The 18084-nt window shown below is 41.1% G+C and overlaps 2 protein-coding genes across 2 annotated transcripts in view; one reads left to right on the forward strand and one right to left on the reverse strand.

Moving 5' to 3' along the window:
* Window positions 1-10541, reverse strand: part of MZT1 (mitotic spindle organizing protein 1) — a 13563-nt gene extending 3022 nt beyond the window's left edge. Inside the window, exons 1-2 of the mRNA XM_007469230.1 lie at window positions 10475-10541; window positions 1565-1710 (exon numbers count right to left, since the gene is read on the reverse strand). Of these exons, the coding sequence (XP_007469292.1) occupies window positions 1565-1710; window positions 10475-10541 (213 nt within the window). The remainder of the gene's footprint in view (window positions 1-1564; window positions 1711-10474) is intronic.
* Window positions 10542-12093: 1552 nt separating this feature from the next.
* LOC103085318 (protein aurora borealis-like) overlaps window positions 12094-18084 on the forward strand; it is a gene marked incomplete at its 3' end in the record, with an annotated part of 11885 nt that continues 5894 nt past the window's right edge. Inside the window, exons 1-2 of the mRNA XM_007469231.1 lie at window positions 12094-12246; window positions 13946-14052. Of these exons, the coding sequence (XP_007469293.1) occupies window positions 12094-12246; window positions 13946-14052 (260 nt within the window). The remainder of the gene's footprint in view (window positions 12247-13945; window positions 14053-18084) is intronic.

Genomic DNA, 18084 nt, shown 5'->3' on the forward strand with positions numbered 1-18084 from the left:
GCATCAACCCGTGTTCCTTGCATCGGCAGGCGGACTCTCAACCACTGCGCCACCAGGGAAGCGCTCTCCCCTCTTCTTGAAGGATGAGCATACATTCACAGCTAGGTAGCTCCAGAAGCCAGTTCTTGCCCGTGCAATCCCAGAAGTCTGGCAGCTTTCCTTCATTTCATCCTGTACTGGCTCCTTTCAGTCCAAGCTGGCATGGTTTCATGCTGAGATGGTGGACTGCATCTGAGTCACACAACCTAATCTCTTCACCAAAAGGTTGTCCAGCCACACTCTTGGCCTTCTTTCCAGAGCATGCTACCTGGATAAGCTGAGAACTTCCCAAAGCAAGTGCTGGTTCCTTTTTGCTTATCAGTTCCTTCCTCAATTTCTCATTTCTCCTACATTTTACTGTAAGCAGCAAGGAGAAATAAGGCTGCACTTCCCATACTTTGGAAATTTCCCCAGCAAACATCCAAGTCATTGTTTACAAGTTTTGTTTTCCTTTCAACAGCAGAACATAATTCAGCCAAGTGCTCTTTATACTGAGGATGACCTTCCCCTCCAGTGTCCAATAACTAATGTTCCTCATTTCCATCTGACACCTCACCAGAAGAACCTTTCATGTTCATATTCTAGCAAGATTCTGTTCATAGTGATACATGTATTCTCTGAGATGACTGAAGTTCTTCTCTCTTCTTTCTGAGCTCTCACCAGAATCACCTATAACACCTACAGTCACCAACAGTGTCTTCAAGGCAATCTAGGCTTTTTCTATCATGTACCTTAAAACTTGCCAATCTCTATCCATTACCCAATTCCAAAGCCACTTCCACATTTTTAGCTATTTCTTACAGCAGCACCCCACTCCCCAGTAGTGAATCTGTATTAGATTTTTAGGGCTGCCGTAACAAAGTACCACCAACTGGGTGGCTTAAAACAACAGAAAAGTATTCTCTCATAGTTCTGGAGGCAGAAGTCCAAAATCAAGGTGTCAGCATGGCCATTCTCTCTCTGAAGGCTCTAGCAGAGCACCCTTCCTTGCCTCTTAGCTTCTGGTGGCTGCCAACAATCCTTGGCCTTCTTTGGCCTGTAGATGCCATCACTCCAATCTCTGCCTCTGTTATCACCTGGCATTCTCCCCTGTGTCTGTGTCTTCACTTGGTGTGCACTTTGTATATATGTGTCTAAATTTCCCTTGTCTTTATAAGAACATTGGTCTTTAATCCATTATGATTTCTTCTCAATTTGATTATACCTACAGATACACTGTTTCCAAATAAGGTCATAGTCACAGGTGGTGGACTTAAGCATATCTTTTTGGGGGCAGACACTATTACCCACAATACAAGGAGAATTCTAAACACAACTGGAAACTTCTAAGAAAATGCAACATGGTCCAGATAGCAGCAAATTTTGTGATCTGAACATAGGCTACAAAGCTCCTGGCCGTCAGAATTTCTCCTGATGATGATAGATGCTAGCTTAATCATGTTTAGAATCTTGCAGATAACTTCATCATTAATCATTTTCTAAACAAAAGCATCTTTACTTAGAGAGTTAATATACAAATCTCTACCTTTAATGCTTCAGCAGCCTTGCGAAGTTCCTTAATAACTGATGATAGAGCTTCTGGGTTAATTCCTTGCTCACAGAGCCGTACACATATAGACAGAGTTTCCATATCTAATCCAGTATTCAAAATTCTTGAAATCTCAAGCAGAACTGTAAAAAGACAGAAAATTTTAAAAACAAAATCTTATTACATTTTAAAACATGCACATTAATACTTCTGTTTTTAATTCATGTAATACTGCATAATACCAGAGAACTAGCATAGCATCCCTAGATTTGGAAACTGGCATGTAATACTGTCTTCCCCTTACCTAGCTCTAGAAACTTAAAAATAAATTTACATCCTCCCTCCACAAAACTGCTTTCTACATCTTGGTTTACACTCTACCACTCATTTAATATCTATCTAAAATTCATATATCATAATCAAGATTATTATGAACATTTGTCCACTTTTTAGTATTCTTTTACAATGTAATTTAATTAGTCATGTTACATTCCATTTTATGGAAACATTATACATTACTTAACCACTCTGCTATTTTGTTAGATGGGTCTCATGTTTGCCCCATTAAAATAATATTGTAATAAGTATCTGCACATAGTAACTTAATTTTATCAGAATAAATTCCTAGAAGTGGAACTGCTCAGTCAGTAAAATACCATTTAGATTCTGATTTGAATTGTATGAAAACACATTATTTTGGGATGAATGAACAAGTTAATAATATTAAGCCATCCATTAACTTAAGTCTAAGCCCTTCTGAAAACTTTTACAATATTCATGATGTTCATGATACGGGCCATTCCCACTTTTTCATACCTTACATTCATTTTCACCTCTAGTTCAATTTGAGTCTTTTAAAAAACCTTTATCTTCCATTCCTCTACTTAACTTTTTGAACACTCGAGTACCGTTCTAATGTCTTCATCTGCTAATCCTAACATCTGTGTCAACTGTGGATCTGTTTCAACAGATTAAAATTTCCTCATCATGGGTCATATTCTTCTGTTCTGCACACCTAATAATTTTTGATTGGATGCCGGACATTGTGAATTTTACCTTTGTGGGTGCTGGATATTTCTGTATTTCTATACGTATTCTCAAGCTTTGTAATGAGATATGGTTATAAACAGTTTGATCCTTTGGGATCTTCTAAGATTCATTAGTCAGGACCAGAGTCCCATTTAGCATAGGGCTAATTAATACCACACAATGTCTTGTGAATTATGAAGTTTTCCACTCTGGCTGGTAGACACAGGCTCTATTCCCAGTTCTGTGTGAGCATAATGTACTGTTCCCTTTAATCCTTTCAAATGGCTCTTTCCACAGCTTTCTGGGTACTTTCCTTGCACATGTGATCAATGCTATGCTGAATACTTAAGGGAGACCCCTCTGCGGATCTACAGAATTCTCTCTGGGCGCAGGCTCTTTCCTCTCAGGTACTCTGTCCTGAAAACTCTACCTGCCTTGGTCTCCCTGGACCCTAAGCTGCTGCTCAACTCAGGGTGCCCCCTGGGTTCTGCCTGAGTTACTCCCATCCCCCCACTGCACTGTGGCCTGAAAACTCTGAAGGTAGGAAGCTGGGGAAGATATCTGGCTCACTTCGTTTGTTTCCTGCCTCTCAGGAATCACTGTCCTTCCTTGCCTGATGTCCAGTGTCTTGAAAACCATTGTTCTGCATGTTTTGCCTGGATTCTGTTGGTTGTTTCAGGTAGGAAGGTAAATCCAGTCCCTGTTACTCTATCTCGGCTGGAAGCTGACAGCCCTTTCCGTTTTCATTTCTTCAGTTTTGATATTCCAGCATACTTTGCTTTTCAGTTGTATTCAGGCTGTTATTAATGTTACCTGCTGAATTTATTTCAATAACTCTATTTTAAGATTTCTAATTTCCCCCCATAATCACATGTTCTGGTTTCACAGCTAAACACTTATTTATAATCACTCCTTATTTTGTGGCTGTTGTTTCTGCCTTTACCTACTGGAGGCTATATGTTTTTATCTTTAGCCATTTTTGAGATTTGTTTTCTGCTTCACATATAAACAAGCAGCAAAAGAGAGCGGTTAAGAGTGTGCTCTCCAGAAGCAGACGACCTGGGTTCATTTTCCACTTTCATTACTTACTAGGCAAGGTAACTGCTCTATGCCTTTCTTTCATTATTCTAGAAAATGGGAATAACAATAGTACTTACTTTATAGGACGGTTGTGAGGATTGAAGGACGCACTTAGAATGGTGTTTGGCATATGACAGTGCTCAATAAAAGGGTCAGTTGTTACTACTACTTTCTCTCTCTTTCCCGTTTTTTTCATTTTCACGTTAGTTGTTTATTTTTGTTTTTCATCTACCTTAGGTGCTCTGTGACTTTTGGTGAAAAGCTCACCTTCCACAGGAGGTTTTTCTTGGACATCCTTGGATGTTCTTGGATGGGTGGTCTCACACTGGCTTCAGCCCTCTGGAAGCATCCTGACTCCAGACCCACAAAATACATGGATGATGCTTCTCAATCCCTGGCCTGGCAGATGGCACAATTTGGGCCCCCGGCTTCACTCAGGCAGGGCGGCATCCTTCCCCCAGTTTCATTCCCAACCCCCTGCTATGGTTCCCATCTGCTCCGTTCTTTGGGGGGAACCTCTCTCTTTCTAATCAATGGAGACTTCCTTTTCTCGTTTTTGAACATGGTTCAAAACCATTGTATATCAATGTTATTTCCTGTCATTTTTATATGCTTGGAGCAGAAAGTTGCAGCAAGTGCTCAATCATCATTGATTTTGATAGTGAATGATCAATTTCTTTAATTTTTTGTTTGGATTGTTTTCATAAATGGATTTCCACCTCACTCATGCATATTCTGAGTGGTTAGTGCCAATACTCTAGGACATTACTTATTTTTATTTTGTAGCCAGCCACCTTAACAAATCTACTGAAGCTTCTAACAGTTTTTCTGTTGATTCTCTTTTGTTTGCTACTCAGATAATCATCTGACCTACAAATAACAGTTTCATGTCCTTTTCTGTTTGTTTGTTTACTTGGTTTTTTACAGTACATGGGCCTTTCACTGTTGTGGCCTCTCCCATTGCGGAGCACAGGCTCCGGACGCGCAGGCTCAGTGGCTATGGCTCACGGGCCCAGACGCTCCGTGGCATGTGGGATCTTCCCGGACCGGGGCACGAACCCGTGTCCCCTGCATCGGCAGGCAGACTCTCAACCACTGCGCCACCAGGGAAGCCCTCATGTCCTTTTTGATGTCTTTTTCCCCTATCCTGTGCTATTCGCAAATCTTTCATATCAATATTTTAAAAAGGTACTGAAAGCTGGTATTTTCAATTTTATTTAAAATGCACGTAACATTAATGTTAAAGATGGTGCTGGTTTCGTGCAGCTATACTTTACCATGTTAAAAATGTACAGTCTTCTTTGGGTAAGACTTTAAAATCAGAAAAAAAAAATTTGAGTTTTATTGATAACTTTTCATCAAACACTGAAATGACCAGGCAGCTTTTCTCCTGACCTTGTGAGGGAATACATTATTATTGACAGACCACATTCACAGCTGAAGAACACTGAGCTTGGGGAATCCCAACTTTTACAATAAGCCCACAGCAAGTCTGCTTTTTATCTGGAGGTAGATGTTACTTCATCCCTCATTGCTACTCACTGTCAACACAACCAGAGAAACAGCAGGAGGAAAGAGCATTCAGGGCCTTGAATTCTCGGCAAACAGAGCTCAGGGCTCATGGAAGACGGCATTCCCTACAGTGGCACTGCACGACTTTGGAGGCTGGGTTAAAAAGGCAACAGAGCTCTCTCCAGGCTCTCTCTTGAGACACTCCTCCTTGGAATCAGCCTCCAAGTGTGAAGAAACCCACATGTTCCAGACAGCAACCCCTGCTGAGGGCCCAGCTAACACGAGCATCAACCAGCAGGTATGTGAATAAGCTCTGAGATGACTCCAGACTCAGCACTGTCTGATGGCAATGCACAAGACACTCTCGGGGACAACTACCTAGAGCAGCGGTCCCCAACCTAACCTTTTTGGCACCAGGGGCCGGTTTTGTGGAAGATGATTTTTCCACTGGGGGTGGGGGGATGGTCAGGCGTTAAAGTGAGCGATGGGGAGTGGCAGGTGGAGCTTCACTTGCTCGCCCCGCAGCTCCCCTCCTGCTGTGCGGCCCAGTTCCTAACAGGCCGCGATGGGGAGTGGTCCATGGCCCGGGGGTTGGGGACCCCTGATCTAGATGAGCTTGGGCAACACCCAGGACTGTGAGAGAAAAGTAACTGTTGTGGTTTTAGGCCCCCAAGTTTGGGGTGGTTTGTTACAGGGCAACAGACAACTACAACCCACATTCTGACCCTATTCCAACTGTGTCATCATCTCTCCAGTTCTCTCTCAAATTCTCCTCTCTCTCCAGTTTTCTCCTCATGGTAGACCCTCATCTATAAATGCTATAGTTTTATTTATATTTTTATAAATATTTTATACTTTATATTTTTATTATTCCTGACTTCATGCCTTTGTTCATGCTTTTCTCTTCCCTGCATACAACTCCACGTTGTCTTTCAGGGCCATCTCAGTACTAGTATTTCTTCCGTTAAGTTTTCTTTTAAAAGTCACTTTGATCATTGCGTCCTAACTTCACATACTGTCTGCCATCAGTCAATAAATATTTCTGTAGTGTCTACTGTATAATTGGTACCTGTATGTATTTTGTGCCTACTATGCTACTGCTGGAAATGTAGTTGTGGACAAGACAGATATGGTCCCAGTCCTCAGGGACAGTACAGTCTAAAAGAGACATATGTTAAAACAACAACTGATTCCAGTTATGATACGTAAAATGACGGGAAAGGATAGCATACTTCCAAAACAAATTACAAGGCATCTTACTTAGCTGTGAAGGACACAACTTAGGAAAGACTTGTCTGAAGAAGTGACAATTAAGCTTAGACTTCAAGGATGACTAGAAATCAACCTGACTAATGCAGAAGCAGGAGGAAGGGCAAAGACTGGGAGCCAAGAAAACAGACTGTGCACGAGGTCTTACGCTGGGGAGACCTTGGTAAATTCACAGATTGAAAGGCTCATGTGAAGGCTGTGTAATTAAGGGGGCTGAATACGTGTAAAATACGAGATGAGGCAGACATGAAAATCCACTAAGGCCCTATTAAAGGTTTGAGAACTTTGGGAGGCTATTAGAAAATATAAAACAGGAGTGTGACAAGATCAGGTTTTCAATTTTTAAAGATTTTGGCTGCAAAACATAGACTGGATCCTGGAAGGGGGTAGAACATGTGTGGAGAGGGAGTCCAGCTAAGTTATTGCAATTATGGAGAAAAGACTGGTGGGTGGCATGGACGGGAGAGTTTAAGACAAGTGGTCAAATCTAAGATGAGTGAAGAATTGAAAAAGATTAGTGAAGAGGCGGAGGAAGGGGAGGTCTCACATGAGCAACGGGATTGATGATGGAAGCATGGGCTATACGTTTGCTTCACTGACACTGCCCTGTACACCGTGGACTCTCTTCACTCCTTTTGCTAGTTTACTATCTGATACATAAAGTAGAACAGATGGCCTTCCGTATCCATGGGTTCCACACTGCATTCAAGCAACTGTGGATTGAAAATATTTGGGGAAAAATATTCCAGAAAGTTCCCAAAAGCAAACCTTGAATTTGCCATGAATGTGCAGGCAACTGTTTTCATAGCATTCACATTTATTAGGAATTATAAATAACTGAGAGAGGATTTAAAGTATACAAGAGGATGTACGGAGGTTATATGCAAATATTCTGCCATTTTATATGATGGACTTGAGCATCCACAGACTATGGTATTAGGTGGGTGGGTGGGGTCCTGGAACAAATTCCCCTGCAAATACTGAGGAACAATTGTATTACATCGAAGCCTCTAGCAGGGAAGAGGTACATCCGAATCACAGTTGCCAAAAAACGTAATTACTAGTAGTAAAAAATTAGAGGCATAAGGAAAACTCTAGAACTTTAAGAAAATAAGAATTAAAGTATGAAGCTATCAACAAAGAGTATCTAAAATTTCAAAACGTTGAAAAGCAAAAGGGGCAATTAAGTACATTGGAGGAGGGAGAAAGGTAATTGAAAGAGCCTGATATTTTAAAAAGGAAATGCAGGAAGAGAATGTTGAGGATCTAAGAGAGAGTGGAGGCCCTTATGCAATAGACCGTATACTAAATCAGGGCCAGGATCAATCAGCTTCCTTTCAGAGTAATCTGTGCAGATAAATAAAGTCCATCGCTCTCCCGTCTAAAGTACCTTTATCAAAATCCTTTCATTTCACAATAAAATTACAAATATTCATAGCTGAATTCTACAACCCCTGCAAATCATCTGACATCAGTTAAAATATTAAATCACAGCTGGCTCTGATACTGATGGGAGGCAGGTAGAAGAGGATGAGGAGAAATATACTACACCTTGAACGAGGGCAGAGTCAGACCCAAAAGGTTCTGAACACTTCAGACTGGCTCTCACAGATAGATTTGAATACAGGGAAACCCCACATTAACAGAATTTCAAATAATAATGGTTTTTGAGTAGGTCAGCCCAGTCCCTTGGGCAATTTAAAGTTCTATGTCTGAGAACGAGAGTGGAGGAAGGTGGGTTTATGAAATGGCTGCATTTAGGACTTTTTCAGTTCAGTGTATGGTCAATTATTAATAGCATGTGCACTATGTTTCCCACTGTGCCTCAATCGTTACAGGCAGCATGGAAAATATTTTCATTAACTTTGCAATAATTAAACTTCACATTTTTATGTGAATGATTGTTTTGGACCCAATTATGGCATGATAGCAGTGATTTTCTGTAAGTCTGGAGTTCCAATGGACACAACAGGATCTAACTGCCACATTTAACAGATGTGAGCCACTGCCACTTTTTTACCTTCTGGTTTATGGGCAAACTGCATGTAGAGGAGCAGTGTTCTTTAACTCACATTCTCTCCGTCAGTGTTGGTTTAAAAAAAAAACAACCTGGTCTTTCTTCACTTTTTCATGTTCTTACACTCTCTATAATCTTCATTTTACACAAAGTTCTCTCAGTGAAAATCTTGATGATGTAACCAATACAAATGATCAGTTCTCATTTCTATAACAGGAGTTCCACCAGAGAGAAAATGAGTTTTCTATTCAAATGGTATGCTGTGGCCATATAATTAAGGAACCTATGCACAGCTAACATAAGAAAATTGACTAGAAATCCGGCCATACATGCTCCTTCCTGTTCAGAAACCACACTGGCTTCCAAGCAAAGATAAAAGACAATAATGTTGTACACATATAGTTTCTATGTACATATATCCACTTACAAAATAAAACTAATAAGCTGTGATACATCTAGAAGGATGGTAAAACAGGCTGAATATGGTATTAACAAAATTCTATTTTTCAAAAAAAGGGCAAAGCAGATACTTGGTAAGTAAAATATTAGATGCAAAGGCTCCAATAATAAAAATAATTCTTTGAAAAGGCTTTTTTCCAGGGCAGAAAAAGCCAGAAGCTTTATCAGAAGTCCCCATAAGGGGACTTCCCTGGTGGTCCAGTGGTTAAGAATCCGTCTTGCAACGCAGGGAACGCAGGTTTGATCCCGGGTTGGGGAACTAACATCCCACATGCTGCAGGGCAACTACTGAGCCTGCGCGCTCTGGAGCCTGTGAACCACAGCTAGAGAAGCCCGGGCGCTGCAACCAAACACCGGACACAGCCAAAAATAAATTAATTCAAGTCCATCAGGAGGGGCTCTAAAAGGAAGTGGAGCCTACGGTGGAGACAAAGACACGACATGAAGGCTGACACTGCTTAGTGAGAATTCCATGTTTTGACAGAGATAGAGGCCGATGTGGGTATCCCCTGGAAAGTGCAAACACCAATGTTTACCATCTATCAAACACTCATATATAGGTGGATGCAAATAAAATGGGGACAACGAAAGCGTCTGCAAGTGGGATGACGTCTTATACACAAAAATAACACAAGAAGTATCTTTCAATGGTCACCTTCGAGATGTTTTTACCTAGTTATCTTATTTAAATATTTACAACCCTGGGAGGTAGTAAACGTGTTTTACAGAATAAAAAGAAGCGGGCTCAAAGACGTTAAGTAGCTTGTCCAAGCCCACCACCAGGCGTATAAAGTGGCAGGGCCGGCATAAGAGAGGAGAAAGAAAGAGAGTAACTCCAAGACGCTTTTTTTTCCCCTACTACTTGCGGGTACGCTTTACCCGCGTGCTCCAAGCTCCGAAACGGATAAATACGCCCACAGCCCCCCGGACACCGGCATCACCTGCTCCAAGACGAAACTGGGAAATTTTGATGAAGGGACAACTTGCTCCTCCACCGGGTATTTAAAACGCGTCTGCTTAAGTGCAAGAGACAAAGGCCGTGGCGGTGACCAAACACTCGAGGCCACTGTCCGCAAAGGGACTGCAGTCTGGGGCGCTTTCGAGGCGCCCAGGGCACTGGCTGCGGCGCGGGGTGACGGGGAGCGCGAGGCCGATACCAAAGGGGGGACGCGGGGACCCTGCGCGGGAGGGTGGCGTGGAATGAGCGCGCTGGAGGAAGGACGCGGGGAGGTGGGCGTACAGCCGGGAGAAGGCGCGGGATGTGCGCGGCGCACTGGGTTTGCCGCGGGAGGGGCGGGGCGCTCGCGGGGCTGACGTGGGTCCGCAACGACATACTCGCGACAAACTACACAGGAGCGAAGAGACGACTCTCAAAGGATGGGGCCATCAGTCCTGCAGCCCTGGCGGGTCCCTTGGGAGGATCTCCAAAGATGCCGATCTAGGCAAGAGGTGGATCAGAAGTCCTTGTGGGCCCACCCCCGCCCGAGGGCCTGGGCTCTGGGGAACCGAGACAAGGTAAAGGGGGCGACACGGGTACTCACCGTCCATGGTCTCCCTCACCGCATTCAGATTCGCCGCCGCCGCCCCAGCGCCACTGCTACTCGCCATGACGGAGGCCCGGGGGTGGGGGGGGGGGCGAGCGAAGGGCCTGACCCGGAAGTAGAGCGACTTCCTTTCTCCTGGGCAATCACACTGCGCGTCCCCAGCTCACGCCGGGTAGGCTCCGCCCCTGGCTCTCCTCGCCAGCGTGAGGCTGCGTTGATTTGAATTTGGAGCTTGGTTACTCCGGGAAGAATGCGAAGCGAGGAGTTGTCATTCGAATTTACTACGCGGCCTCGATGCGATTGGCTGGTTCGCGGACAGCGGTGAGATGCGATTGGCCAGTCGCGCGCAAGGCCCGTGCTCTGGTTGGCCTAAGCGCGGAAGCGGGGAGTTAAAGAGTCTGTGCCTGTCGTGGGAGCTGGACTGGCACCTCGGAAGCGCCCTGGAGTCGCTTTGGGGGGCTTCCTATTTGTACACACCACTAGGTATGTTCTTTGTAGTTCCTGGCCTTTCCTCCTGTCTCGAATTGGAGAGCTCACGTAGCCCGGCTCCGGACCGCCCTGCACGCTCGCCTCGGGATGAGTGGAAGCTGCCGGGGAGTAGGTGCGGAAGAGGGGGCGCCAAGGAAGAGTGATCGAGTAAGGTTGGGGATGACACCGGCGTGAGTGTCGTCTTCTGTTCTTCACCTGAGGAGGCCAGCTGCAACGTCAGCCTTCCAAGGAGTGGGTTCTTTTTCTCTAGTTGTAGCCCCCCTTGACGGGAAATAATGCAGTCTCGCCTTCTATCGCGGGGGTCTTAGCCTTTCGCCAAGGGTGTTTGAGAAGAGGCAACCCAAAGCGGTTAATTTCCTAGCCCTAATCAGTCGTTCTTTGCTGACAGGGGCTAATGTGCAAGAAAGGCACCCGTGCACAGAGAGACCAGAGACTTCCTGGTCTCTTGTTTGCTCGCTATTCATAATTGTTTAGTAACTGCAGTTTGTTAGGGAATTGCTGGGCTATCCGAATTATGTTCAAAGTGTGTAGAGACTTGAGATAATGAATTAAAAACTGTAGGTATAGGGCTTCCCTGGTGGCGCAGTGGTTGAGAGTCCGCCTGCCGATGCAGGAGACACGGGTTTGTGCCCCAGTCCGGGAAGATCCCACATGCCGCGGGCCCGTGAGCCATGGCCGCTGAGCCTGGGCGTCCGGAGCCTGTGCTCCACAACGGGAGAGGCCACAACAGTGAGAGGCCCGCGTACCACAAAAAAAACTGTAGGTATAAATTCTTTAGTGGAAAAAGGTTTTGTGCCTATTGGAACATTTAGTTGTCTTGAAGGCGGACCTGAACTTATTTACCTTTGGTTGACTGCTGTTTACAAGCCACTTAACTTTTCTGAACTTGTTAATTCCCTGCAAAATTGTATCACTAATACTTTACCTCTCTAGCTTTCAAGGTTGTTTAGAGGATCACATTTGTGTAAGCTTATAAAAAAAAGCCCAGGAGCCTTAGGTTTTGAGTTAATTCTTTTTGTGAAATGTTTGTTTGTTGAATACGTTTTAGTTGTCAGAATGAATGTCTATGGAACTTTGTACTTTTATTATACATTCTTCTGATTTCTTTTTAGTTTTCTCTCTGTGCTATGGGAGATGTCAGAGAATCAAAAATGCAAATAACACCTGAAACTCCAGGAAGAATTCCTGTTTTAAATCCTTTTGAAAGTCCTGGTGATTACTCCAATCTCCACGAACAAACTGTCTCCAGTCCTTCTGTTTTTAAATCGACAGAATTACCAGTAAGTTATTCTTGACTAGTGTTTCCAAACAACTTTAAATGTAATTATCTTTCTTTACAAGGCAAGTGGGAAATTTATCATGGAACATACATATCTGGAATGTTCTTTTTAATTGTGATGTCCATTATAATGTAGTGGTTGGGCTAAAAATAACTTAGCCGGATTTTTTTTTATTATTTGGCATTTCTTTTTATTTTATTCAATAGATAGCATGTTAGCTTCCTACAGCTGTGAGTGGTGCTAGTTACTATGGTTGATGATATGTGTACTAATCCGTGATAAAGAAGAAACTATGTCATCTAATTATTTTCTGGTATTCAACAAACATTATTTGAGTGCTATTTGTCAGGTACAGTTCTTAGCTATAGAGGTTACACCTTGAACAAGTCAGGGTCATAAAACACAAATTCTCAAAGAGCTTATACTCTCATCCAGGGGTCAGCAAACTTTTTCTGCCAAGGGCCAGATAGTAAATATTTCAGGCTTTGCAACTCATCTGGTTGCTGTTACAACTAGTCACCTCTGCCTTGTATTGTAGAAGCGGCCGTTGGTAGTATATAAACAATAAATGTGACAGTGTTCCAATAAAACTTTATTTATGGACAGTGAAATTTGAATTTCATTTAATTTTCACATGTCATAAATTATTAATATTCTTTTGGATTTTTGTCACCCGTTCATTCTTAGCTTGCAGATTGTTTAAAAAGAAGTCAACCTCTAATGGGATAGACACAACTAAACTGGCAACTTCAAGAGAATATGTTATGTGCTATAACACAAGGATGATATGGAAAAGAATGTGCTCTTTAGGAGATTAGGGAAGGCTTCATCTCTTTAGCTTATTTTTACTGTTATTGGATACAGTGGAGAAGTTCTTTTGAAGTCTCATCTTTTAACTTAGTAAATTATCTAGGAAACTGTAAACAGGGTGGCTGTTGATGCTAGCTACACATTCATATCAGCATGAAGCTAGTTATGCACTAGAGGAAAGTTTTACAGTGATACACTTTATATTGAGTCATTATCTGACTTCATGATTTTAAATTGAATAGTATTAGTTAGTCTTAATAAAACTAACAGAATGACTGCAACTTAATCCTCAAAGCAAGAATGCATGACATCTTGGGTTTTTAGGCCTGATTTTTCAAAGATATATTCTGAATTTACAGATTAGGATTTGGATAAGTTTTTTGGTTTATTGGGTAGTTGAATATAGAAAAGCAGCACTGCTTACCACTCATAATTATTTTGAGGATCACCTATTTTATGAGCTTTTGCAGGCACTTCTGTAGTTAGGACTTTGTTTAATTTCAGTTCATTCTTGGTGAAAATAAAGAGTTGATAACTCTAAGAGATTTTTAGTTTTACTTGGTCATGTTGCATCACTGATGAGTATTAATTGTGCAATTTCTATACCTTTAATACTCTGTGATTTTTCTATTATTATGTAATTTAAACAATCACCCAGAGGGAAGACTTGGATATTTTAAAGAGATATAGTCAAGTCAGTTGATTTAGTGTGATTTGGTTACCATTTGCCATTTAATTTAGTAGTAAAGTCAAATTTTAAAATATGAGCTGTAAGATATTTTTATATTATAACCATTCACATTAATTTTTGAAGCTGACATTTGAAGTTAGCGTTTTGATGAACTATTTTAGTATACTTTTACTCATAAGATCGCTTTCTTTTGTTAAGACTCCAGGGGAATTTAGATGGTCTATTGATCAACTAGCCGTAATAAATCCTGTAGAAATAGACCCAGAAGACATTCATCGTCAAGCTTTATACTTAAGTCGTTCTCGGTAAGTTTTCCTTTTTCGCACCTAAGTGTAATAACGTACTTTCAAGTGAAGAAAGATAGGAAATTCCAAGGTTGAATATTTTTATTTGTAAAGAAATCAGGGAGGAAAAATTATGATACAGATTTATCTTATCTAAATAAAGAGTGAGCTCAAAGAACTACATCCAGCAAGACCCCCTTGCTAACAGTTCCAGATCTGGGTAGGAGTCCTTTTCTTTTAGAGACAATTTCCTCCCTTTGCTACTTATGGGACACCTTTGCTTCCCCAGCACTTGGTAGAAGGAAGGTCATTTTGAAATCTGTATCTTTGTACATGATTATGACTTCTGCCATTGAATTTTTGTTTTGTTTTCCTTTTTGGTGGTATGGGATAGAGTAAACTGCTATTTTATTACCACCTACATTTAGGGAAGCTGAAAGTCCCTTTACCAAGTTAAGACACATTGAATGGAAGAGTATGCATTATCAACAGAGAGAGCTTTCCTAGACATCATCCAGCTTTGACACTTGGGGATCTGATTTACATTATCAGCCTAGTAGTCAGAGCAGCCCTAACTAATGCTTTTGTTGATGTGTTATATAGATTTCCAAGTACTAGTGTGTCTTAGACTCCTGTTACTTAATGATGCCTAATGTAGTGAGACCATATACTTCTTTGGGGGAACATGCATACTTTTTGATTACCAACTGCAGTCATCTGTAATTACAAATTACAGATAGCAGTAGTCAGTAATAGTTTGAGGGACTCTTTTGTTGATGTCAGTTTTATAGTTTGATTTTTTTTTTTTTATATTTGAAATAGTCAAATCCTGATATGATCAGCTTTTAATTTTTGGTACTAAGGTACATGTGTTATCGGTCTAAGATAATGAATAATTCTTTTCCCTTTAACTAGAATTTAATCACACAAAGATGTACACGTATTGAGATGCTCTTGCAAATATTTGTCTGGCTTTTCTACCCCTTCCTCTTTTGGCTTGGTAGCTTGATGACCGTCCCCTCATAATTAATTAATGCACATCCAAAGTGCTATAGCAAAGGACTAGAATGGGGATAGAGCATGAAAGATTTTAACTTAACACTAGATAATACCTTTGAGAGAGAAGGTGAAAAGAATATCTGAAAGCAAATGTGTCACGAATGAGACGAATTTTTTGTTTCACACAAACTGTGTGCTATACTTGGTCTCCTCTCTTCAGTATATTGAACCATGGACCACCAAGAGAGATGCATTGAACACTGTGAGGCACTGAAGCAGTACAGGAGGTTCTTCCTGTCCTGTAGTCAACAAAGTTGTGACACAGCATTTCTTTACTTACTAGTAAATCCTGTATTGTTTGAGCCGGTTTGTGAAAAGAATCTTGGTGTATTTCAGTAGACAGACCTGTAACATAGAAGAGGGGGAAATACCCTGATTTAATTTAACTTCGTCATGTAATTCAGTGAATGGTTATGGCTTCTACCGAGGATAGTGAGTATACTCTTAAAACGTGTTGATTCCTTCTTAGAAATAAGCAAAGGCTTCCAGTGTCTCTTCCTCTCTAACCCAAGTTCCCTATTTCAGTGCTTTCCAGCTTTTTCATGCCATGTTACACATGAAAATGAGAACTGCAAATCATCCTGGTGTAAACAAATGAGTCTGTCCATACAGGAGGTGAACAGTCCTGAATGCTTCTCTCTGCCTTGGCCACCAAGGGTCCATTCAGGGCATACCTGTAATACTGGACCCTGCATGCATCATGCTGGTCAGGATACCCTGCCTTATATGACTCCTTAGAACCTTCCATGATCAGGCTCTCCAGTATTTGGCCAAACTGATTTTCACTGCTTCTAGCCATCACTTGAATATTTCAGGTTGTTAAAGTCCTCTGATGAAGCAGCAGAAAGTTTCTGAATGAGGTATTGCTAGATCAGAGCTTACTAATACTGTACGCTGTTATTGTTATGCCCTGTCATTTTGACCTGTTTATGCCCATAGTAAGATGACGAGAACTGAGTTGGTAATCTCAGAATGGCTGTTCAAGCTGAGATATGTGGATTATCATTGTAGTCTATTTTCTCACAATTCCCTTATTTGAGAGATCCACTTGATTTTAATTTCTAATACACGTACATTATTATAAGCTTTGTTAAGCTGCAAGTTATACATGAAAAAATTTGGAGAGAAAAAAGTGTCTTACCAACTTATTGATGGTAAGCAAGTATTCTTTCTGGGAACAGATTAAAGAAGTGGGCCCTGGGAATTCCCTGGTGGTCCAGTGGTTAGTACTCCATGCTTTCACTGCTGAGGGCCCAGGTTCAATCCCTGGTCAGGGAACTAAGATCCCACAAACTGCACTGCGGCTTGGCCAAAAAAAAAAAAAAAAAAAAAAAAAAAGGTCCTACAAGGCTAACTGCTGAGTCCTTGGCAAGTATATGCCTTGTGCTTGAGACCTGACAATTTATATTAAATCTTACAGCTGATAAATTTGGGGTGTTATAATTACATAATGTATCAAAGTGGGAAAAAAAGAATTTGTTTGGACAAAGTTTTATATTTTATATTTCAAATTTTATATTGTTGATATTTCATTTCAGAATTAATAATTTTGCCTGTTTATTTAGAACTGTAAGGATGATAGTTTTTTTCCTTTTATTTCAGAGTAAGAGTTGATTCTAAAATTACGACTATGATAAACTTGCTATAATTGAAGAAAAAGAATTTGGACAATTTTTAGATTTCTTTGGAGTGACATACTTCTTAATTTGTGGTGATTAAAGGGCAAAGTTTATTCAAATTACTTTCTTTACATTGTTAAGAGTAATTTAAAAATTGTATCAATGTAAGCCTTTTAAAAGAAAATATTATTCCATTCCAACTGTGAATGGAAAGGGGGGAGGTAGGCCTAACAGCACAAGGCTGAATGAATATCTAAATACTGTCATTTACGAAATGTGATAAGGTCCCAATTTTTCTTTTAAAATGAGCTTAACATTTGCCAGTTTCCAACGGGGAAAGAAACGATTTCTTTGAAAGGTTATTATTTTAAATGTTCAATCTGCTGAAGTAATGGCATGGTTATTTTTCTTCTTTATCTCTGTATAGAATAGATAAAGATGTGGAAGACAAAAGACAAAAAGCCATTGAAGAGGTAACTTAAAACTGTTACTGATCACGAAGCTAGTTAAGCATCGATTCTGCGTGCACAGCACCTCTAAGAGAGGAAGACTTCCTTCAGATCCTTTCCTGTCCCAGCTCCCACACCAGCCTACCCGTCCCCAGTCCCTCTCAGAGCTCCCCTAAGACCAGTGTTTTTGAGCTGTTCCAGCGCCTCTCATTGTAATGACTGGTTGAGTGCTTTTCTCCCCGAGACTGAATTCTTATTTGGCCAGTATTGTGCTTGTTCATCTTTTCATTCTCACGACCTAGCACAGTTGGTCTTCCTTGTGCCTTGGATGAGCACAAACCATTGTTTCAAGTTGGAGTTTACATAGAGCAAGTTGAATATTTTCAAGCCTTGAAAGTCTAGATTGGCCTCAGTAACGGTTTTATCTTTTGTTCCTGTTAGTTCTTCGAATTTTTAAGACACAGAATATATTTCATGAAATATAATATACTGATAAATAGAAAAAGTATATCCCAAAGGTAGGTTGTTTTTTTTTAATAAAACTAATGAACTTAGTTTTTCACTTCTTTCTTTCTTTGTTTGCTGAACTCTTAGAGTATAAAGGTTGTCTATCTAGATATTTGCTCAAAAGTCTTCATGTCATGGCAGCATTTCTTGTTTTTCCTTTTTCCCTCACTAGCCCCCTCTATTCCTTAGCTGCACTTGGATCTTCTGCACCCCAAAAGACTTTAGCTATGGCATGTTCAGAGATCCAGTGATGTGCTGCCCCCCATATTTCAGATATAGCCTATTTCTTAGGAAATCGTTTCATATGCTTTACTCCTGACAAATGTTATCTACTTCTTAATCTATCTAATAACTTCAAAATTTTAATTCTAATCCAGTCACTTGATTCTTCTCCAGTTGAATAGTCTCAGACTCTTTCC

Source organism: Lipotes vexillifer, unplaced genomic scaffold, assembly GCF_000442215.2.
Source record: "Lipotes vexillifer unplaced genomic scaffold, Lipotes_vexillifer_v1.1 scaffold1887, whole genome shotgun sequence".
NCBI classification, from domain to species: domain Eukaryota; kingdom Metazoa; phylum Chordata; class Mammalia; order Artiodactyla; family Lipotidae; genus Lipotes; species Lipotes vexillifer.